The sequence below is a fragment of the Belonocnema kinseyi genome, chromosome 2, assembly GCF_010883055.1.
Source record: "Belonocnema kinseyi isolate 2016_QV_RU_SX_M_011 chromosome 2, B_treatae_v1, whole genome shotgun sequence".
NCBI lineage: Eukaryota > Metazoa > Arthropoda > Insecta > Hymenoptera > Cynipidae > Belonocnema > Belonocnema kinseyi.
The window spans coordinates 58,098,534-58,122,745 of record NC_046658.1 but is presented as its reverse complement, the minus strand read 5'-3'; the positions used below and the strand labels follow the sequence as shown (position 1 = coordinate 58,122,745).

The 24,212-nt window shown below is 28.9% G+C and overlaps 1 protein-coding gene across 3 annotated transcripts in view; it reads left to right on the top strand.

Moving 5' to 3' along the window:
- Positions 1–2,708: 2,708 nt before the first annotated feature.
- The window catches only part of LOC117167842 (glycerol-3-phosphate acyltransferase 1, mitochondrial), a 32,020-nt gene continuing 10,516 nt past the window's right edge, over positions 2,709–24,212 (top strand). The window contains exons 1-3 of one of the 3 annotated variants that reach the window (XM_033353047.1): positions 2,709–2,909; positions 21,157–21,278; positions 21,384–21,562. In XM_033353047.1, the coding sequence (XP_033208938.1) occupies positions 21,167–21,278; positions 21,384–21,562 (291 nt within the window). In that variant the 5' untranslated portion in view covers positions 2,709–2,909; positions 21,157–21,166. Of the gene's footprint in view, positions 2,910–16,401; positions 16,817–21,156; positions 21,279–21,383; positions 21,563–24,212 lie in introns of those variants that run through there. The other 2 variants (XM_033353048.1, XM_033353046.1) reach the window with 2 other exon arrangements.

Below are 24,212 nucleotides of genomic sequence, written 5' to 3'. Positions count from 1 at the left end.
CAAATATTACATGCATGATGTATTGCAATTTAAAAATTTTATTTTTTTGACATTTTTAAATGTTAAGTTTAAGTATTAACTTTTCCTATTATTAAATAATTTAGCTAAACATTAACGAATTTTACAACTTAATAGTTGAACTACTTTGGTTAAAAAATGCATTTCGTAGAAAACTAATTTTTTATCTGAAGATTAAAATATTCCATTTTTTGTTAAAAATTTATCATTTCAAGTATAATATTCTTCTAACGAATTGGGTAAAAATTCATATATTCTGTTGAAATTCCAAATTTAAATTTCCAAGAGACTAAATTTGCTACGAAGCTCCACCGTTTAATTAATATTGCAAGTGAAATATCGCCGTAATGGCAAAAAAAAACGTAGAATCTGAATATAATACTTTTAAATTTCTGATTGCAAAATTGGAACATTTTAATGTTCGGTATTTTAATCCTTATTAGGACAAAGCTCCCCCCCCCCCCTGGTAAGGCTCGACACAGGGCTCTTGCTCTGTTAGGTACGTGGGGGGAAGTCGAGTGGAGAGGGTAAGATGAGCAGGTAGACCACGATCAAATGAAAATTAAAAATGTTTTGCATATTTATGGCTGGAAAAAATTTATTTCTTAGATCAAAAGTGCCTTAATAAACCATAAAAAGTTTGAAAAGATTCGTTATATTCTTCATAAAAAAAAATCCCAAAATATACCCTTATTTTGAGGTATTACATGGGTCGCCCCCTTAAAATTCTTTTTGAATCTCTTCAATTCTCCTAAATATTTCTTGACCTTACTCGATTTTATTTTAATTTTTTAGTTTTACCAAATTGAAATATTTGAATGTAAACTCATATATTCATCTTTCAAAATGTTAGGAAATCGTTTGATATGTTTAAAAACCTTTTTTTATTTTCTCCTAAGGTTCATTTTTTAAAATAAAAAGTCATTTAAAATTTTTACATGAAAGATTTTGAAATCTCTCTTAAAACACTTCCTTGTTTTTAAAGCATAGGTCTTAAAGTTTCAGGCATTAGGCCACGCTCCTTTGCTCTACAGAAATTGTAGCTGTAAAATCACGCGATAACGTGAATTAATCTCTTAAGATTTTTCTCCGTGTACGAACCTAGTTTTTTTTTCATTTTCGTGAAACCTTACAGCATTCTAAACAAATTTTTTGAATTTTTAATTATTTTCAAAACAATTGTTCAAAAACAATCATTAGAAATTTTACCATAAATCTTAAGAACTTTTTTTCATTATCTTGGCACCTTGCAACATTCAGTTCACCTACAAAAATGTTTAAATCCCAAGAAATTAAAAAAAATGTCTCTAAGTCTCTCTCTACCAAATATTTAATTATTTGTATCCCTTTAAAAATGTAAAAATGTAAGAAAGTTGAGAAATTATAGTTTGGTAGCGAAGTGTCAAGATCAGATAGATATGTTTAGAAACATTTAGAAATAAATGTTATGATGAATTAAAATTATTTATTTAGAAATTTTTATATACAAAGCTGATGGTGCAGAAAATTAATTAATGAACAATGTTCCCCCTTATTAAAACATTTTTCCATTAGAAATTACGTTCGTTTTTTAGTGTTCTTTTAATTTGACTGTGAAATAAAATTTTTGAAAATATGCAACAACTACATTATAATTTAAAAAGAAAAGGAATAAATTTGGTCTTTTTTATGGAGTTTGAAACAAAGAAATTTTTATTTTTATTGTAATGGCAGGTCATTTGATATTTGAAGGTTTTTATCAAGTTGAAAAGAAGGAAATTTTGGTTTTCAATATTTTATGAATTAGACGGCAGACATTTTTTGTTTCTGAAGATCCTTAGCGACTTGGAAGGATAGAAGTTTTGATTTTATTTTTCTGAATTGGAAGACGAACATTCTTTTGTTTGAAAATTTGTATTGAGTTGGAAGGAACATTTTTTAAAAGATTCAGATGAAAGGAGAGAACGTTTAATTTTTTAAAAAGAAATCTTGAAATTGTTCAATTTATGAAAGTTACAAAAATGTTATGCTGAAGATTAATGGGACCTAAAAATATATTGAGTTTTAAATAAATAACTCGGAACTACAAATATTTAAGCTTCATTTATAAACGCTTAAAATTAAATAGAGTTCCACAATGACCGTGAAAAATGTGTGTGAAACGGAAAATGAGTAGGATGTTTTTTCTTCGGTGAAAATGGCCACCCCAAATACTTAAATAACTAAAATATTAAATATTGATTAAAAAATTCAAAATAGTAAAAAACAAATTTTGTACACCTAGTACCTTCTAGGATAGCAATTTATTAAATATTGATTTTTTTGTTGAGTTGTTTTTAGTTTTAGTTTAGTTTATTGTATACATATTGAACGACGCAAATAACAAATAATTTGAATTAAAATAAATAGTAATTATAAACCATTGTTATGAAATTAAATAATTATTTAAAACCATATGTTAATTGAAGAAATGTAATTCCCTAAAAATTAGTATGTGAAATATAAGTGAGCGTGTAAAACTTAATTAAAAAACATCTAATATTACGGAATATACGCTTTACTATTTTCTTTCGAAACTTAAATCATAAATTACGTAATTCATATTTGTATGCAATTTATAATATTTTTATTTCAATAATTATTATTTATACCATATTTGAATTTCGCACCTACAGCGGCTAATGAGGGCCGCTGCGCCAGGCAAGCGCAGTAGCTTTACATGTCAAAGTCGGATATCGAGTGGGATTCCCCCACTCCAGTTATTTAATGGCGTCAACTCATAAAGAAAATTTTTCTAATCAAGTTTTCTTCGATGTTATATTCTGATAATACTGTCTATAATTAATTAAGCTGTATGTAAAGTGTGATCATCAATGAACCGATAAACGATTTCAGTATCATCGAGTACCAAGGTAATTGATTATTTCTGTACAAGCGCAACATAGCATCAGAAAGAAGAGGTTATGTAGTTTGATTTTTTACTCACGTGCTGCCAGATGGGAATTAAGCATACTGAAGAACAAAATATCAATTTAAAAGCTCAGAAGCTTTTAATTAATTTCGAAATTGACGAATTTATCTTACTTGCCAAGGGTGAATTTAATAATGTGCTATTTTTCCCATTCATACAGGAACCTCATTCATAATCCTTTCAATTATGCTTCATATTTGCTGACTAGTTTTCGTAGATTTTACCAAGAATTTGCGCAGTAAGACTTTTTGCGTGTAATTTTTCGAAACATATATATATATATGCTATTACTATTTAGGTACCTGCTTCAATATGCAAAATATTGTATCGTCAATTTCTTTATGCAAATATTACTAGTTATTGCAGTTATAAAGAATTGAAATTGTATTTTTTGGAAAACAGGTTATGAACAAATATTAAAGATTTATTCAAAAAAGGATCAATTTATTAAAGGCACTTGGAAGGCAGGTCTTTACTCTTTGAGATGCGAGATTCGACTAAAGAACGAACGTGTCACAAACATCAGATTCATACACCATACACATTTCAATCATGGCTATTGTTTATGTTACCGAGATTACGAGCTCTTGAAGCTTTAGGCCAAACTTCTTAGAACCGCAGAACACACACGACTTAAAACATATCGTTTTCAGCACTCCGAAATCGTAGATTATATTTTTGCTCTATATACATATATACAATAGTTGACATAATCCAACAGTATTGTTTACCTTTTTTACTAATCTTTATATTTGTTATTATTTGAAATTTAAACTTGTCAAAAGAGTATTATGAATTAAAAATTATTTTTGTCAGCTGCGCATATCTAATTTGATGGCCTTTAATTGAATTATTAATTTCAAAAGCTCCCATTAACTCGTTTTAAAGTAACACCAGTTTGCATATAGCTTTTTCTTATTTCTTTCTTGAATTCTAATTGTATATTTCTATTAAGCTATTTTTGAGTGTTTATACATTTCTTGCTATTTTTGTTATCATTAAATCATTAAAAATTATCATTAAAAGGCTTTCATAAAAATAGAGCATAAGTAAATATTTGAGTAATATCAACAATTAAAAACATTTTTCTCTTCGAAGAAATGCGGTTCTGTATATTCATTATCAATTGAGTTATGTGGGGATAATAAATGCAGGCAGTTCACGTATCGAGTCCGAGGTGAAATCGGTTTCATAAACTGATTACTATTGTAAGCTATTTGTTCTCATAATTAAGTGACTGAGAGGATATTGAGAAAGAATGTAGTTAATTAAAATCTTAATTGTTTTCGAAAATATACCATTTTTCTATGTGTGCAATTTATTACTTATCAGTTATCACCCTTTGATAAGAAAATCTTAATTGTGAAAGGTAAAACTAGGAATATCAGAGACTATTATTTAATCCAAGAGTTGTTTGCTATTCTTAGTTTCAAATTTCCAATCACAATGAAACTTTTAAAATTTTAATTAAAAACTAAACAATTGTATCATTTTAATTGAGAGCTTAAAAGATTGCATAATTCCGCATTAAAGCTTTATACTTAGACATTTTTTAATGAATAGTGTTTGAAATTTCACATTTTCTAATTTCATTATTCAAAGCTTTCGTTTCAAATTTAATCAGTCTTTAAAATTTCTCCCCTTTTCTCCCTTCTTCGAAGAATTGGTCTTTTTTAATAGTACCCAATAAGAGAATCCAACTATTTTCGATTGAAAGTTCATTGTTTTTGTTTAAATATTCGATTAGTTGGTTGAAAATTTAATTATTTTGTTCAAAAGAACTTTGGGTAGAAAATTTGACCTGATGGATTAACAATTCATTTTTTGTGGTGGAAAAGGCATGCTTTTTTATTTTAAAATGTTGTGAATTCAACTATTTGGCTGAAACTTCAATTACATTGTTAAAAATTCCTCTCTTTTGCTTGAAAGTTCTCAACTGTTTGGTCGTAAGTGCAACTTTTTTTTTTAATTCAACTTTTTCATTGAAAATTAAACTTTTTTTTAATCCACCATTTTCTAATGTTGTAGATCATTCCACTTTGAACTTGAATACTAGAGTTTTTTGTTACAAATTGGTATTTGGTTTGAAGGTTCGTCTTTCGGTTTCAAATTGGAAATTCTGTATATTTTGACTTGAAATCTTAGGAATTTAAATCGTTTCATATTTAATTCAATATTATAACCATATTAATATTTTTTTAAAGTATTTATCGCCCTATTCTTACCTCAGTTCTATGAAAAATCACCTTATTTCACATGCTTTAAGAGAATTTTAGGCTGCAAAGTCTGAATGATTAAAAAATGAATAATTTCATATTTAAATTATACAGTCTCAAAACAGTTTGAAATTTTCAAAACGGATGTTCTTGAAGTTGAAGATTAATGTAAATAATTATAAATTTCTCTCATTTGAAAATAATCCAGTTTAAAAAGTTTAATAGTTCAGAACGAAATCTGTTAACCCGAGATTCAAAAGCTTTCAAGCTGAATGATTTGTTAAAAAAAATGGTTAACTTTAAAATATATTTTGATCATGTAAAAAATATTTTAAAATCAATGAAAATTATTTATACTCTATAAATTCCTAAACAAATAAAATTATTATTTTAGTCTTCTAACTTTTTAATGTTTTACAACCAAATTAAAAAAGAAAATATTTAAATGCCTTTAATTCTCTTATTTTCAACCGTGATTTTTTCTCGCATTGTTTTTTCTTATTATGTTTAAAATTGTGATCCTACTCTTTGTAGACTTTTTTTCGATATTCCATGCGACAGTCTGTAAGTTTATGTTACTAATGCTACCTTTTTGAAGCCTTCTAATCGATCCGATGCGAGCCCTGTGATTTGGAAAAAAATCAAGATTTTTACATCAAAAATAAAAGGGATTTAAATGTTTTCTTTTTTATCTTTGTTGTAATCTAATAAACATTTGAATTTATAATTCCTCGATACGTTTCTGTATTTCACGTTACTGAAGAGAAGATTGTATATATTTTGTGAGAAGAACGTTCATGTTTTTTATTTTAAAACTTTCAAAACTATTATTATGATTTTTTAACATGTAAGTTTTTCCGGTCATTTCAGTTAAATAGAAATTGAATAAAAAAATATTTTTAAGCAGTCACCAAAGATGGAATTTATCATTAAATTGCTTCAATTTTTTGATTGCTCAAAATAATAAAGTTATTTCCCATGCAAATTTTCGGTTGAATATGCTAATTGTACATACTTGAAGAACTTATTCATTGATTAGTTAGTTAAAAAAAAACTGTTATGAAACGTCAACGTCCTAGGACCTAGATGCTCCAATGTATATATAATATAATCTAGCAATAGAAGATGCGTTTATTATCTTGCAACCGAAATCTGCGTTGCTTCTCTAATCAAAGTCGTGAATTATTTATAGCTTGAATACAATCACTACGATGTTAGAAGTTGGTATCTTCAATGCTAACTTGACATTAAATCGGAGATGAGGATTGCTAGCCACTTTTTTTTCATTTTGCATGCTTCAAAAAGTCTTTCTCTAGGTTTCATGTCTGCAATAAATAGTATAATTATTAAAATATTATTTCAACTTTGAAAATAATATTTAATTAACATTTACTGCTTGCATTTGCAGAAGTCATTTGTTTTTCATTTGTTATTCATGAATTTATATGCAAAATAAATGAAAAACAAGTGACTTTTGAACATACAAGTACGCCGTTATTACACCCAAATCATTTCTTAAATGAATGCCCATTTATTGTACTTTTATTTATGGACTTTTTACTCAGAAATATGGCGAATAACAAATTTTTTACTTGACGTAAAGCTATTCCATAAAATGGCTGTTAATAAAGTTCGAATTATTTTTTTATAGTTTTCTAAACAATCACTAGTAAACTACAGCGTTACTTAAAATAAATCAGATCATTTAATTATTTAAAATTTCATATAATATTAAATTTATCAGTTTTTATTTGTTGGAAATTTGAGTAATGTGTGATGGTCATACGTGAGCAAGATCGTGCCGTTGAGACTCGCTACATTGCACAACAAAATTGCCTTATGCGTTTACACGGACTGCATGTATCTTCTAACTCTATTTTTCATCTTAAACAGGTTTTCTTAAAAATCATCACAATAAATGAATAAATTGTACTTGATGCAACTTTATTCTTGTTTGAAAATAAGAGTACTGAATTTGATTTTAAAGATTTATAGAAGTTAATATGAGGCAGCAGTACTATTCTGAGAAATACAAACAATCGAGAAAATATGATTAGAATATTTGGGCGTTCGCATGAAAAGGGCCCTTATGGTCGGTATAGAGTTACTTATAATAGCATACAGCCGAATAGATTTTCGGCATTTTAGGGCCAGAATGAACCCTAAAAGGAGTCACCGGGGCATTGTTTAAAACATTATTTTTGTTGTAAATCATGATGGGTCAATCATTTTTAACTACCGTGACACTTAATGATTTAAAAAAAATAGATAAGAGTTTCTCGTTAAAGTGAAACCTTGTCTGTTGCATTCTGCGACAGAAAAACTACATAAAAGGCTTTTTAAACATAAATGTAAATCATGCGACCGGAAGTGATGCAGTGTTTTCTTAAAGCGAGAAGTTTCACTAAATGATAAGTTTGTTGACCTTTGACCTTTTTTGACAAATTTATTAGAGTTTTTTGTGAAAAGAATACTCAGTTTTTTTAGTTCTCTTTACAAGTTAGATTTTTGGTTAGCTTTGTTAAAATTTACGTAACAGAAACTGCGAGTAATGGAAAAGAACTTTTTTTTGTTGGTAAAGGTATTATGTTAGTCTTGGTTATAAATTTTCATGCATAAAAGTTTGCTGAGTTTCGTAAATATTGAGATCGAAAAAGAACATTTTTGTTGTCAGAAATTTTGTTGTCAATGTTTTGTTATGTACATTTGGTAAGGTATTTTCAAGAAATAAAGCTTGCTAAGATTCTTCAATCCTGAGATTTTGTTAGTTTTGTTACCATTTATGTAATTGAAATTTCGAGAAAACTCGAAAAGGATGACAAGGTTTTGTAAAAGTGGTTGGACACCTTGTATGCATAAGAACATTTTTCAATTTGAAAACTGCGCTACTGAAAAAAAAAATATAAAAGACGTAAAAAACTGTAACGATTAATAAATTACTAAATAAATATTTATTAAAATACAATCTGTAAAAACTTTCTAATACTTGAAGATGTTATGAAGTTAAATTTCTAAGCAAATATGGTTATATTATCGTTAGTATGATTATAATTTTTTTATTATAAATTTGAAAACCAAATTTAAATTGGATTAGAATAATTTTGGAAAAGTTAAACTTACTTTTGAAACTAAAGGAAGCTTATTTAAAGAATCAAAAGTCTCAGTGAAGGAAATTCATTTTTTTCAAAGCACATCTATGTGTGGATATAATGCAAGTTTCAAAACACACAGGCAACGTTTCCAGTCAGCAGTCTTTGATATCGGAATTGTGTTTGCTTATGAAGAACTTTTTACGTGAAACATTATAGAATAAGACATTGTGGCAAATTCAGCTAAACTTGATTGAATGTCACTCGACAAGTGAACATTTTTAATGCAAGCTGGAACGAGTTTAGGGAAGTTCTATCGGTAACTTTAAAAAAAATTCATTCGTGTATTGAATTATGATAGTAAGTTGTGAATGAAGAAACAATTTGTGTGAGCAACTAAGATAGAAGAGTGGCTCGTGCTGCGAAATCACGTTGACGATTAACTCACTAGATTATATCTTAACTTGTTTTAAATTAACTGTGATGAAAGAGGCTACATTTTTACATTCTCATCAGAGAATGTATTATATTTCTGTAAAATTTCACCCCCACTCCTAGTTTTTGTCAAATGTCCACGTTTTGAGATCCCCTGAATCCGAAAAACAGGTTTTTACGAATGTGTCAATCTGTATGTCTGTCTGTTTCCACAATAACTTTTGAAAAAAATAACCTATTAGATTGGCCTTTGCTACACTCTTTTAGTGTCCTAAACTAAAAGTCAAGTTCGTGAGCCAGCCATTTTGAATGAAAATTCAAGAAGTGAGCGTATTATTCAATAAATCGAACAATTTATCCTAATGACTTTTTGCATAAAACCAAAAATTGCCAGAGTTATAGCATTTACAAAATTCCAAAAACACACAAAAATGAACATTTTAAGCCAAATAACGCACGATATGAAATTATTTAACAGAAGAAAAATGTTTATTTTTGAATGCCCTACAAGTTTATCATAACAAGTTTTTTAATTTCCTAGAAAAATCGAAAATTTAAATTTTTGCAGCATAAACAATAATGGAAAATCCAAAAATTACATTTTTCATTCAACAATTTCACATTATTTCAAAGATTTTTCAAATATATAAATGCATTACAAAAAATATATATACCTATAAGTTTTTGGTTTTTCACCTGAAGGAGGGCGGGGAATGTGAAAATGAGACCATATGAACTCCAATCTAACGCAACGCTTCTGAAGGTTAGTGACCTTCTCAGCATATAAAATAACCACCAGCTATGACTATTACGCTTTGAGAGACTCTTTTAGTTAATTATTAGGAGATGAAGCAATAGGGCGCCACAACTGCAGTGTAGAACACAATGCGGTAGACAATTCAATTGACAAACTCTTCATTGAAGTTAGGGACATAATTTAGAAGTTAAAAAACGGCATGGCTGCTAAATAAACCGTATGTTTAACCAAATTTTGTTTAAAAATGCGCAATTTTTTTAAACGAGGCAATGAAACTACGTCAGTTTTAATACCAATGCATGTTATGAATTATAACAATACACATTTATGGGAATGATTTACAATTTCAGGGATAAACTTGAGTGTGAAGCACGAGCTACGCGATGAGAATGTGTTCGTCAAAGCCGAAGGAGCTTTAACACAAAAAATTCACAGTAACTAGAATACTTTTGTCAATGCTTTGGCCTTTAGTTTGAAAAATTTTGTAAACAAATATCGAGTGCGGGGTCAATACATTATCGAGTGTGAAGCGCGAGAACCAACATTTGCGCGTCCTAGGCGTGCTCAAACTTTCGAGCGAAGCGAGCCACGCGCGCAGCGAGAGATGAGAATTTTTTAATATGAATTTGCTGACTCAATAGAATAGTTTTATACTTTACCTATTGCAAGATACTATTTGCATACTTTGCAACATTTTTCTAAGCTTCTAGGATTTTTTGAAACAAGATAAGAAGTGTCAATGAAAATTATGGTTTAAATAAGTCATTTTGTTTAAAATAATTAAAAAGGCAGGAAGTGGATCTTGGCACGCCGACTGAAAATATCATCGTTCTTGGAAAATAATGACAAAGAGAGCCATCAGATTTCGGCTTTGTATAGATTTCCATGCAATAAACTGTTTATGAGCATTGCGGAATATAAATTTACAATCATTTGTGTAGAAAAGACTTAAAACGTAACTATATATGCATGGAATGCCTATTTGATAAATATTGCAAACCAATAAGGTTAAAAGAGTGCAATGAGACTCTATCGGGTGGAGGTCAGAGTTTCTGCTCACGCCACTCATACATTTTTTTCGGTAGATAAAATAAAAAGTTAACGTTAGACCAATGAAATTGAAGCCTGACTCGAACACTCAGATTAAAATTTTTCCCTTAAACAGTTTTCTCCCCTGATTTATCCTCTTCGAATGTATAAGCTTTTTGAAAGTTTATTTTTGTTTATCTTGTGGAAAATCTTGATGCTAAATTTACGCGTGCCTTGATTATTTAATTTTAAAAATCAAAATAATGTTGAGAAAAGAGACAACTTATTGAATCTAAAAATTAAACTCTTTTCTAATATTTTATCTATTCTCTTATTCAAAATAAAATACAAAATTTGAAAATCGACTAAACTATCCATAATTTAAATATTTCATAGGCTAAATTATGTCCATCGTGTGGGAAAAGTGGGATTTGTGCGGGAAATTTATTTTTGCGAGAAATGTACAGGATTTTATATTTGAAGCGGACATTTTTTTATATTTCATACACGAAGCAGGATAGAAACTATCGTTGTTTCTTTTAATCAGTTTAATCAGTTTAATCAGTTTTAGCAGTTTGTATCTTCAATGATTCAAAGCATTGAAGTATTGTTATGATAATTTTTTATTGCATAATTAAAGCTTTAATTATTATTTTTGCAAAAAGTATTTTTACTAAATTGTCTAGCAGAAAGTGCAAAATGGTTGGGGAATGTTGAAACGATTCATTTAGAAAAGTCAGGGTGGCTACAGGCCAGGGAATTCTGGAAACTCGGAGAATTGAAAAATGTCCAGGGAAAGTAAGGGAATATCAGGGAAATCCTGAAAAAGTCAGAGAATTTCTGATAAATTAAGTTATTGATCTTCTAAATGTAAGGTTTTTTATACCTGAATGAGAAATCTAAAACGGCCAGAAAAAAGAAGAAATGGTTCAGGGAAAGGACAGGGAATTTTTCAATCGGGATTTTGTAGCAACTCTGATCAAATATAAGCTTGATCATAATAAGATAGGCAAATTTTTGTAACAGAAATTGAAATTTAAAAAATTTCTTATTAAGAACAGAAGCACGAAGTTTATTTACTTGTTTCTGAGAAAGTTATTTTCATCATTTTTATAGTTATTTTCATAGGTGTCCATTTTTTTTATTGTATTTTTTCGCCATGCGCACATCTATTGTGTCGATTCCCAAAATAGATGTGTTTCAAAGAAAGAAACATAATAAGAAAATTTTACTTTTTGGCATCTTTGAACCTAAAATCGATTAAGAAAATTGGATTTTCTAAAATTAAAAGGCTCGGCGTATACAATTATGTATTAGTGAAGAAAAAGGTTCTCAAGTGATTTTTGAACATTCGAAAAAATGGCGGAAATACAGGATTTCGAAATTTTTTATAACTTTTTTGCAATTTTTCCATATGTTCGGTTATAATTAACCGATTTTACTTTTTAAGCTCTGAAATTGTTCGTGTTGACATGTTCCTTTAAATAACAAAATTTATGTTAAGAAAAAAAATATTTTGACATTTTTTTGAAAACTAAAAAACTAAAATCGTGTCTTTGAAAATAATTGTCCTCCGATTAAAACTTTTTTTTTAATAAGAAGGCATATATGTATTCCACAAGTCTTAAAAGTTTTATCTTTGAACCGCCAGTGGTTAATGAGAAAATTAATTAAACGTAAGTTTCTACACGAAAAACCGACGCAGCTACTGCGTGGCGTAGCGCAGTTCTGCGACTTCAGAAACTTCAATGCTTTTAATGAAACACATTGATTTATAAAATTTGTAAGTAAAGGTGAACAACTTTTCTAGCAAAAACTTTTCATAGTTTAAAAATAATTTCAAACAATTGAATAAGAGCGACCTACAAACAAAAAAGTTACATTGGAATAAAAGAACGCACTATTGACTTCGACGAACCTTGCACGTTTTGCGTATTTTACATAAATTTTTAAATACGGGTACAATATTAAATTCTTCGGAATTAGAGAAAACCTTTGTCATTACATCGGTTTGCGAAATGGGAATGCCAGCGTGTATTTGTTGTGTACCCTCAATGAAGGTCTTTCAAAGGTCCTTTATTCCAGTCTTACATTTTTCTAGCATTTGTGATCGGATTGTGGGACGGACGCTGAAGGTTTGTTTTAGCAGCCGCCCTTCTGAGAATGCCGCCAATGCCAATCACAAGGACCTTCGCCGTGTTCAGTTGCATGGAAGTTCCATTCCGCTTTATATCTGAAATCTTACTCGTGGAGTGTTAAGTTGGATAAGTTCTTGCGATTTTTGTACTGTGCCGCTGAACCATCTGAATTATATATAAAAAAGTTCACTCAATCGTAATCTTAATTCTAAAAACTTTGAAAATCCAATTGTTTCCTCAGGAAAAACGACCCTAAAAAGTGCATATTTCAAAATTTTCCTTCAAATGAACTAGAATTTCATCATTTTCATTAATAGGATTTGCATCAAAAAGTTTGCAGCGTATCGTTTTACATACTTATCTGAAGGCGTCTTGCTTTTGTTTGTAGTAAAATGATTTGATGAAACAAATCAATCCTTTCTTCGACCGTTCATATTTATTGATTTCAAATCGTAGATTTCAAATTATTTATGTCTTACGGTCCAATCGTAAATCGAAAAAATAAATATGAGTCAAAAAAACATGTTCTTCGAAACTCAGATATTTATTTAATAGAAAAAACTCCTTTTGAAACTTCCTGACGTTTCGGTACAACATGTGCACCTTTTTCAAAGGTTCTTCACCTGAGTTGATGATAGTTTAAAATAGTCAAACAGATCAATTTTCAGTCAAAAAAAGTAACATTTCAGTCAATTGTTTAAAAAAAATTAATTAAAATTTAGTCATTTTTAGAAGTCTCAAAAAAATTTTTCGAGACTTCAATCGATTAGAACTACATTTTTTAAATTTTGTTTTCTCGTACAAAATTTAAAAAATGTAGTTCTAATCTAATATGTAGTTCTAATATTACTGTCCACATTCATATCAATTTGTTCTTCAAATTCATCTTCGTGAATTTCGTTGACGTGGGAATCATGATCTCTAGACGTATCAGAAGAAGGAATCTGTCCTTGCGAAAATTTCTTATGGCAACTATCACAAATAAAATAGATTTTTATAATAAATGGAAATTTTTTGCGAATACTTTTGGGAACAGGCCGAAAATTTTTTTAAATTATACTGTAGCCAGGCATGAGTAAAGGATTATAACATCTTTTACTAACAGGCATTTTAGCAACGATGTATCGAGATACGAATGAACTAAAAAAACAAGTATTCAAACTCGTTCCAATGAACAAAAACAAAATAATTGTGAGCAAGCAGTGTCGCTAATTTGATGTTTACGCTAAAGACGGTACGTGTGAAATGTGAGCGTAGAGTTCTTTTGTTTTTCCAATTGAGATTTATAGGCAAACACGCTTGTCGAGAATATGGAAACAAAAGCGAATCGCAATGGATGTGGCGCAGTGTGGCATAATGATGATCGCTTCTTCGTGTAGAAAATTAGGTTTCATTTATTTTTCTCATTAACCACTGGCGGTCTCAAGATAAAACTTTCAGGACTTGTGGAGCATATGTATGGCTTCTTACTAAAAAACAATCCCCAGTTTTTGTCAAATTTCCACGTTTTGAGACCCCCTGAATCCGAAAAACTTGTTTTTACGAATGTGTCCGTCTGTGAGAACGATAACTTTTGAAAAAAATTAATCTATTAGATTGGCCTTTGGTACAATCTTTTCGTGTCCTAAACTAAAGGTCAAGTTCGTTAGCTAGCCATTCTGGATAAAAATTCAAAAAGTGAGCGCAATTTGAATATTTTTGAGGACTCTTTTTTCAAGATTAAAAAATTCTCTGTACGAATATTCGTATTATTCAAAAAGTCGAACAATTTAACCTAATTACTTTTTTCATCAAACCAAAAATTACCGGAGTTATAGCATTTACAAAATACCAAAAACACATGAAAATGAACATTTTAAGCCAAACAACGCACGATATGAAAAAAATGAACAGAAGAAAAATATTGATTTTTGAATGTCCTACAAAATTATCATAACAACCTTTTGAATTTTCTTGAAAAAAAGAAAATTCAAATTTTGACAGCATGAAAAAATGAAATATACAAAAATCAAATTTTTTCATTTAACAATTTCACAGTATTTCAAAGATTCTCAAATATATAAATGCATTTAAAAAAAACGGTGTGTGTGTGTGTGTGTATATTTTGCACTTGAAGGAGGGCCGGAAATGTGAAAATGAGACCATAAGAACTCCCATCCAATACATAGTTACTGAAGATTGATGACCTCAGCATAAAACACTAACCAGCTATGACTCTCGGTTGGAACTAATCGCCCCCCCCCCCCTTCATTAATCGAAATTTCGTGGGACTGTTGTTGTATCTAGACTCTCCACCCTAGACGATTTAAAAGATTCTTTTAGTCATTTATTAGGAGATGAAGCAATAAGGCACTACAACTGCGATGTAGAACACGATGCGGTAGACAATTAAATTGACAAAGTCTGGATCACTGAGGTTAGGGACATCATTTAGAAATTAAAAATCGGTAATATTATATATTTATGGGAATGATATACAATTTCAGGGATAATCTCGAGTACGGAGCACGAGATACGTGATGAGAATGTGTTCTTTAAAGCACGAAGATTGAGCGCGTAGAGCGATGTAAACACATTAACGAGCGCGAAGCGCGAGAACCAACAGTCGGGCGCCCTATTCGCGCTTAAATACGCGAGCCGCTCGCGCAGCGCGCTATTCCATTGTGCCCGCTAAACGGGCAGATTTTAAAGTACATGTCAACAAACAATTTCAGAGCTTAAAAAGTCTAATCGGTGAATTAGAACAGAAGATATGGAATGTTCAAACAAAAGTTACAAAAATTTCGAACTAAGGTATCTCCGTCATTTTTTCGAATCTTCAAAAATCACTTGAGGTAATTTTATTTTTGAATACAAAAAAATAAGTTTTTTTTTAAATGAGCAAAACTATTTTTTCTTTCCGATTTGAAAATTACCGTGAGCTTCCCCGAAATAAGAATAAGAGTAAAACTGATTGCACAAGTACTTCTGGATTTGAATTCTTTCTAAACTTGCCGGGAAGCAATAAGTCATTTCAAGTTCCAAAATAGGAAATGTATAATTTTCTGATAAAAACGTGTTTTGTGCTAATAACACGACGTGAGTAAAAGCGGTTTGAAGAACAGATATGAAGTTGAAAAGTATGTAAAATATTGTATTGTAATAAATTATATGACGCGTTATGTATGTGTTGAGATCAGCATGAAAAAAATCTTAGTCACCGAAATTAAAAATTGAAAAATACCCAACTCGAGTTTTTACTCAACTTTTTTGAATCCTTATTTTATAATGTGGAAGCCTCAAAATTAAAAGTGAACCGTTTTTCATTTGGAAAATGTTAAATAATAGAACTAACTCAAGAGTCTTTAAATTCGAAAGTACTTGAGATTTGAAAATTGTGTAAAGGTAATTGTACCTTTTTATAATTATTATGAAAGGATTTAGTGCAAATAAAATTACAATTAAAATTTTAAAAATCTCGTATGAGTAAATTTGATTCTTTGTGAAAAAACTTATTCTTTAAAAGTCTCTCCTCTTCGAAGCATTCACAAACAGCATTTAATTATGCTGAAGAGTGATGCCCTTAAAGGAGATCCCCTATCATTTTTGGAATTCTCGCTCGAGCAAATTATATTTAACAATAGCATCAGTAAGCCATCGTTTTGAAGTGATTATGAGCAAAGCTATGTACAATTAGACTTTACGATTATTCCGTATGCCTTAGAAAGTCAGAGGTATACAGAAACGAACAGGTCAAGTGGCAGCTCACTCGTGGTCTTACGTTCGGTCAAAATACTTCGTCTATAGTGGTTAGGAGACAATGAATATAAAATAACAAATCCATGGATTTTAACAATTTATACAAAGTGTTCGATGCGGTAAATTCATGGATTTGTATCGATTTATACAGAGTTCGATGCCATCCATTTTTTCACATTATCGATGCTTGGATCAGCTGTTTTTCCCACTTCTGGATTTTAAATCGATAATGCTAATCAATGAGAGTTACTTCACATCTCAACGTGAAAATGAATTGATTTGTGCGGTCCTCGTCGAGTGCTGTAGTTCTATGAAGTTATTGTGATTTTTTTTTTATTGTGAAAAAACACAGTTTACATTGAGTTTTCTAACCCTGAGGACAAAATGTATGGGCTGGTGGAGCTCTTCCTCTTTTGTGGAGTGCTTTATTTTTTTTTTAATGACAGGTATGCCATATGAGATGATACTCAAATTAGAGATCTTGGGTTCAGCAGTTAAGGACTCTGCGAATTGGTTACAAATTGAAATAGGGTTAAAGATGGAAACGATATAAATGATTAGAACGTAGATACCGGGTCCTCAACTGTCGCAATTTAATTTAATTATTAACAAATTGTATCAAGTTAAATTGCTTAATCTTAACGAATTCAAGCAATGAAGCATAAATTGTCAAATTTTATGGCTTTTTTCAAAATAATTAACTTAACATTTAAAATTTTGGAACGCTTTAAGTTTTGAAGCATTGAAACTTGAATGCTCTAAATCTTGGAAGCGTTGAAATGACAATATTGTTGAAATTAGAGCGCTTTAAATTTAGGAAGTTTATAATTTTATGTACCAATTTTTTTTCAAATTGGTCCATTATATAATACAGAAAATGATTACGGGGAAAAATTATCTCCACCTGAGTTGAACTCTATCAGGAAAATACTTGAAATAATTTACCAAATGTAGCTCACATTTTAACGAGATATTTTTTATCGGTTTAATCCTAAAATCTTATTTGCTTAAAATTATAGTATTTACAGTTTATTAGAAACGATTTTCGTAAAGTTGGCAAATTAGGCAATCATTTCTCATGTATGAGAGATATTATTGAAATCGAAAGTAGTGTCTATCAATAAAGTCGGTCCTGTCTGTCTTACATAATTTCATTTGTTTCTCTTTCCCCTCTTTCGGTTTCACTTTCTTCTTTGTTGAATTCAAAGGATTATTCATACTATACCGATTTTTTTTTTATTTTGGTTGATTATATAAAACGATTACGTTGGAAAATTATGTTCAGAATAATCATCCTCCTTTGCTCACATATCGGGCTAAGGAAAATTTCTAAATTTTCATTTGTTCTAAATAAATTATTACGTTGAATTAAGTTTGTAATTGTCACGTATTTGTTGGTTAATTTTTGTATTCATAAAATCTATTTTACAAAACTAAATACATTTTTTCAGAATCTAAAAATTAGTGAAATAGCAAAAGGGAGAAGAATGGTATTTTTCCATAGCCTAATGTGTATAAATTTGATTTTACTACATTTAGAGCTAATAATTAGTTAACGGTTTCTTTCTCATGAGCTTGCTGCTCAACAAAACTTAACACCCTTTTTAAAGTAGTATTTTGTGAGGAATGTAAAAATTACTAGCTGTAGTGCAGGCCAAGTAATATGTTCGAGGAACGATCTTACAAATAATGTTAATTGCAGTAATTAAATTGTCGAAGCTAAGAGAAATCTCGAGTAACCATGCTGGATTATTAACTACAAATCGGCTATAATTTCGAAGTTTCGTCTTCTAGGTTTGAAAAATTATTCAGTGCCTAATTTTAATTCCTAAAAAAATAGATAAAAAATCCTGCATTCGAATTTTAAGAGAAATAATAGTTTGTCTATTTCGGTTAATGTTTTTTAAAAATTTATTTAGATAATTTTGTCTTTCGTAGATGGATTATTTGACCTACATTTACACCCATGCCAACAATTTAACTTAATAATTTAAGTAATGTTTGCGAACATCGTCTGTCTTGAAGTACAAAATAATTTTTATTTAAATTTTTGGCTTTTTAAGTTAAATAAGTTAAATTTAATATTAAGGATTATTGAAAGGAAAAATGGGAGAAGTAGCAACCGATAAACAATTATTCTTGGTATTTACTCGTTTTTCTTCCGATTAGAAGAGAATGCGTAATGAGAGATTGATAACCCTACTTACATTTTTTTCGACTAGGTATCTAATTTTTAAAATATTGTCTTTAAAATTTATATATATTTTTTTATTGAAAATATAAAATATTTTCTCCTTTTGATACATTTTTCTCTTTCTTTCTTTTTTAACGTTAGAATTTCTTTTAAAGCAGTTAAGGTTTTGTAGTAAAATCAAAATGTCTCGGAAGTTAGAACTGTAAACTTAATATTTAAAAAAATTCAAGTTTTGCTAAAGTGTGCTAAATGACTGCTTCTTTGTACATTAAACGGTTTTTTTTTTAAATCGAAAAATACGGGCACAATTTCGGAAAAAAAATTTTTTTTGTTTAAACCACAACTTATTAATATCACAAACCAAAAAAGTCGTGCCAGGCGGCTTGAATTATTCATAATTTTGTGCAGTAACGTAAAATTCCAAAAACCTAATCTATAAAACAAAATAAAAAAGAACATTTTTATTATTACGTGAAATCCAAACTTGTTTTGAATTGTGCTCAATCAAAGTAATTTTTTTCCTTTCGATAATAATTCTCATAATAATTCTCATAGTATTTTTTCATAGGGAGAAAAGATTACATTTGTGTAACATAATTTCAGCAGAAGATTGGACCTGGCACCGAATATCGATTTGAGCTAATAATAAGTTGCGGTTTTATTAAAAAAATGTTTTTTCAAAAATCGTGCCCCCAATTTTTTACTTTTAAAAAAACTATTTACAACACAGATTTGCACGTGTCTAACACAATTCAAGTTAAAAAATATCTTTGAATACTAAGTTTACGGTTTAACTTTAGATTTTTAATTTTGCATCAAAGATGGATATGAAAAAAATAAAACATTATTTTGCATAGTACCAACCAACCAACGATATTCGATATTTCCACACCGAAGAGGTATTTATTTTATCTGTGCATGCGTTTTAATATTTTTTAATGAGTTCAATATCTGTAATACGACAGTAGAAGATATGTTACCTATACCGGTTTCTAAAAAATATTTTGACGAGATTGTATCGTAATACTTGTCTAATTTGAAAAGACATATACATAATTTAAACAATAGAATTTAATCACAATTTTCGTTAACAAATATTAATATCCTGAAATTTTATTATTAGAAATACAAAATCTATATTTATAAAAAATTCGTTTTTGTCTAAAATACGTTTTATAATTCGTTTAAATATTCAGTTGATGTCAGGTGCCCAAAACGTATTCATATTATTTTTTCCCTTGAAGATTAGAAGGTCACATGAAAATTATTTAGGTATCATGATGCATCGTGATAAATATCAAAGTAAGATAATAATCATGCAAACTTTGATTTGTTTTTAAGAATTATATCTCAGTGATAAATTAAAAAGTCGATAATACTTTATTTTAGCAATCTGTGTTAATTTATTTACAAAGTCAAGTCCGTTTCCAATCTTTGACTAAGATATATGCATTTTTTAAAAAGAGATCTCAGAATAGATACTACAAAGGTGCTCGATTGTTACTTACACTATTTACTCGCACTTACGCACTTCAAATCACGCGATTGCCTACTTACAGCTCAAGGATTCTTTCAATTAATATCTAAATTCATCCAATCACTATCAAGACTAAAAATAGAATTTGGAAAAAATAGATTTAGAATTAATATTTTTACTACTATGAATTAAAAAATTTAATTGAAAAAAATATTCGAATAATTAAATCCCCAAATTGATTTTATAATTGAACTTATTTTGCCGATAAAAAATTTAATTGTAAATATTGATTTATATTTAAAATTGTACTTTCGATTCGTGAAAAGTGAAACGGTCCTCTTTATGGCTCTCATTGTAAATCTATGCTCGTTCAGTCATTGACAATTTGTCTGCTGAATATTGAAATACTGAAATCCGTGACCTATCGTTAGAACCGCATAATGCTTGATTTACTTGAAAATAACCATTCTTTTATCAGGTGTTTTTCGATTATTTATGTAAGGCTGAGAATAAATATAGATCAATTTAATCGGTATCAACAATATATAATTAAAAAACGAATATTGTCTGGTCCTTTTCGTAATAAGTTCGTGTCATCATTATCAATCGTTTAGATTAAAAGATTGTACCCGTTAAAATTAGATTAGGCTAAATGATTTATGTACCAAATCTAATGGAATTTGAATATACATAGATAGCCAGCTTTAAACCAACAATATAAAAAATAGCTTTTTGTCGATGAAATTACAGATTTTGTTCTAATAGTCTAAAGCAAAATAGTCATATTCTTTAGCTGTGCAAAAATTATATCTAGTTCCGCTGGGATTCGAACCCAAGTCTACAAATTGCCAGGTCTAGTGCTCTGACAAATTTTCCCAATCTGTAGAGCTTGGTTTGAATTCCAGTGGAGCTAAGGAAGATTTTTTTCACAGCTAAATACTAAACTATTTTAAAAAACCGTAATTTAACATCAAAACTCAATTTAAAAAGAATTTTACAAATTTAATTAAATGCTAATTTATTTGTTAAATTGTGTATTAACGTGTCCGAAATGGAGTACTAAAATGCGCGTGTGTGTGTAATATTTCAAATGAATAACAGAAATTTGTTTTTAGAGCAAAAAACATGGTAGACATACTTGCTGCTCGGATTCAGGAAGTCTATACAAAATGGGAAAGTCGAACCGAGGTGCCAAGAAATTTAGATAAAAGCAACACATCTCGACTTTCTCTAGGAGGTAAAAATCGTATATTAATAATAATTTTGAAAGATTTCCGTTTAAAAAGAAAACGTGTTTTGTTTTCGAATTTAAAAACTATCATTTTTTAAATTTCTTTTTCAGGACTTCGTCGAGCGGGTCAGCAAATGCAGAGGAGAAGATTCCAGACTAAAGAACAAGCACGCAAAGTTCGAGAAGCTAGTTTATTCAAAATTAAGGAAACGGAACCCATAGCTGCTCAAATTCCAAGAACGACTGCGTTTTTCTACTACTGCTGTAGCAGCTGTACCCCTTCCTCCAGGGTAAAATTTTCCTTATATATTTAATTAATATTTTTGATATTTATCAATAGTTTAGGTATAATCGAGAAAAGTTAATAATAAAAAAAGAAAAACTTTTTCAAAATCTCTTTTCTTAACACTACTTTCATTTCCGAAAATTTTCAATATACGAAATTGTCATTTGTCAGAGTTGGAACAATTTAAATTTAGAAAAATAGGTATATTTAACTTACAAGTTTTAAAAATGTTCTGTATTAACTTTTAAACGATTTATGATTTGAAAACTCAAAATATTTAACACCTCATTTTTTCTTTAATCAGTAGGAAAAATTTATACTTGATATCTCGAGACTTTTATCCCACAATACTATATTTCCAAATTGTTTGTACTTTAATCGGAATAAAAATAAATTCGATTAAGAACGAGTAAATTTCATCCGATAATGTGTCATTTGCAATATTTTTATCACATTTATGGCTATATATATTTTTAAGCAGTGTTCAAGATAATATTATCAATACGCATACAACTTCATAATTACTTGAAAATTTCGAGAGAAAAAAGGTTGTTTTGTTCTTATCGTAATTGCAGAATATTGGATACTTTTTCAATGTCGCCAAGTTTTTATGTCATCCGATAAGAAAACAGTTAATTTATTAATTTTTGTATTGAAGAGTTTAATTTTTCACTTAAATTTATTAACAATTGAAGATTATTGAATATACTTAAAACTGCAGAAATTAATTACACGTAAATTGTTTTTTTTTTTTTTGAACAAAATAACCTATGAATAGAAGCCTGACAGTTTCATGTCATCAGATAACATGGATTTATTATAAGAAGCATATTTTGGAGTTGGATTTAAGCAAAAAATATGAATAAGAACTCATTTCTTACCCGTAAAGCAATATCATTATAGATTATTTTCACGTAACCTTAAAGCTCCTTGTTTTATTAATTATACAGTAAATAAAAATAAAAATTAATTTCATTTCGCATTCATAAGGGCTGCAAAAAAAGGAAATAATAAATAATAATAATAAAGTAATATTTTAATAAATAAATAATAATAACTTTCAAATGTCTCGAAAAATAAGCACTCTATCAAAAAATTTTATGAATCAAAAGTTTCAAGTTTCAAAAAGTTTCAAAACATTCAAATATCTCGAAAAATAGGCACTATGAAAAAATGTTATGAATAAAAAGTTTCAAGTTAAAAAATTCACCCTGTATATAAAAAAAAATTATAACATAATCTGCATTGGAACAAACATTACAGAAATATTAAAGGAATCAATGTAGAAAGTAGAGAAACTACTGAGGAACGATTTATTTTAGACCACATTTATATGAAAGTACAGAAAAATAGCGACTCTTTACAAACAAACTTTACACAGCAAACATTTTTGAATTCAATTGATATCTTTAAAATCTCTTGGAATTTAATTTAAATCCACATAAAAACCTTTTAATATTTATTGATATCTTTGGAAATATTTTTAAATCCATTCAATTACACCAGATTGCCGAATTAACACTCAGCATATACAGGGTAATTTTTTTAACTTGAAACTTTCTAATATCTCGAAAAATAGGCACTCTATTGTATCCATTATTTTATTGTCATATTTATTGATTTTACGTAAGCTATTTATTATTTTTGCAAAATAGTTAAAATTAACAATTTTGAGTGCTTGAAGACCTTGGACCGCGAGTTGAACTTTTTTTTTAAATTATAAAAAAATTGAAAAATTATTTTTAAACCAAATGAAAGCTTGTAATACCTAAAGAATTCAGCTGACTTTGTTTACATTGTCGGTTAACATCAAAATCGATCAGCTCGAGCATGACATTTGAAATAAAAAATCGCTACATTCACGACCGACGAACTTATGGAAAACGTATCAGATTTCGTAAAAGCCTCTAGATCTTTAGATCTCTGGTAAATCTTGAAAAAAGTCACGTTTTCACTTTTTACAGTGTATGTAGTATTTTATAGCAGAAATTATAACAATTCTCTCATTAAATTTATTTTTTGGTTGGCAGAGTCTGTTTATTTTCACTATGCCAAGATTTAAAAAAAATCTACGAATGTAAATTATTGTTTAGAGCGAATTAAAACAATAGAATAAAAATTCTAGTGACATTAGAATAATTAATTCTAAAACCCACGACTTTCATTCATACTGTCGTGGATGTGAATGACTTTTGTGATAATAGAGAAGTAGTAATTATACCTTTACTTTTCAGTGAAAGCCGCATGATTGTTTTTGTTTTTCGTTTATATTCATATTCCTCTGAAGAATGAAAGTGATTGCATAAAGAGTTGTTACATTTCATGACTAATAAATACATTTTACAGGCTAAACTACAAATCGGAAAGAGATACCTTACGATCATTCAAAAGTTTGATTGATGTGCCTCGTATAATTTTATAAAATCCTGAAGAATCTTATGTTCTTATATAATACTCATTTGTCTCTAAAGATACCCATTCATGCCAAAGATTAAAATTACCATTATTTAATTTTTCCTATTGCGTCTTTAAAAGGTCTAATCTTGGAAAAGACTATATTTTTATTATGTTCATTAAACTTTTTAATTTTTAATTTATATTTTCTGAAAAAGATATGTCTCAATATGAGGTTTATGGTATTCATCATGGTAAAT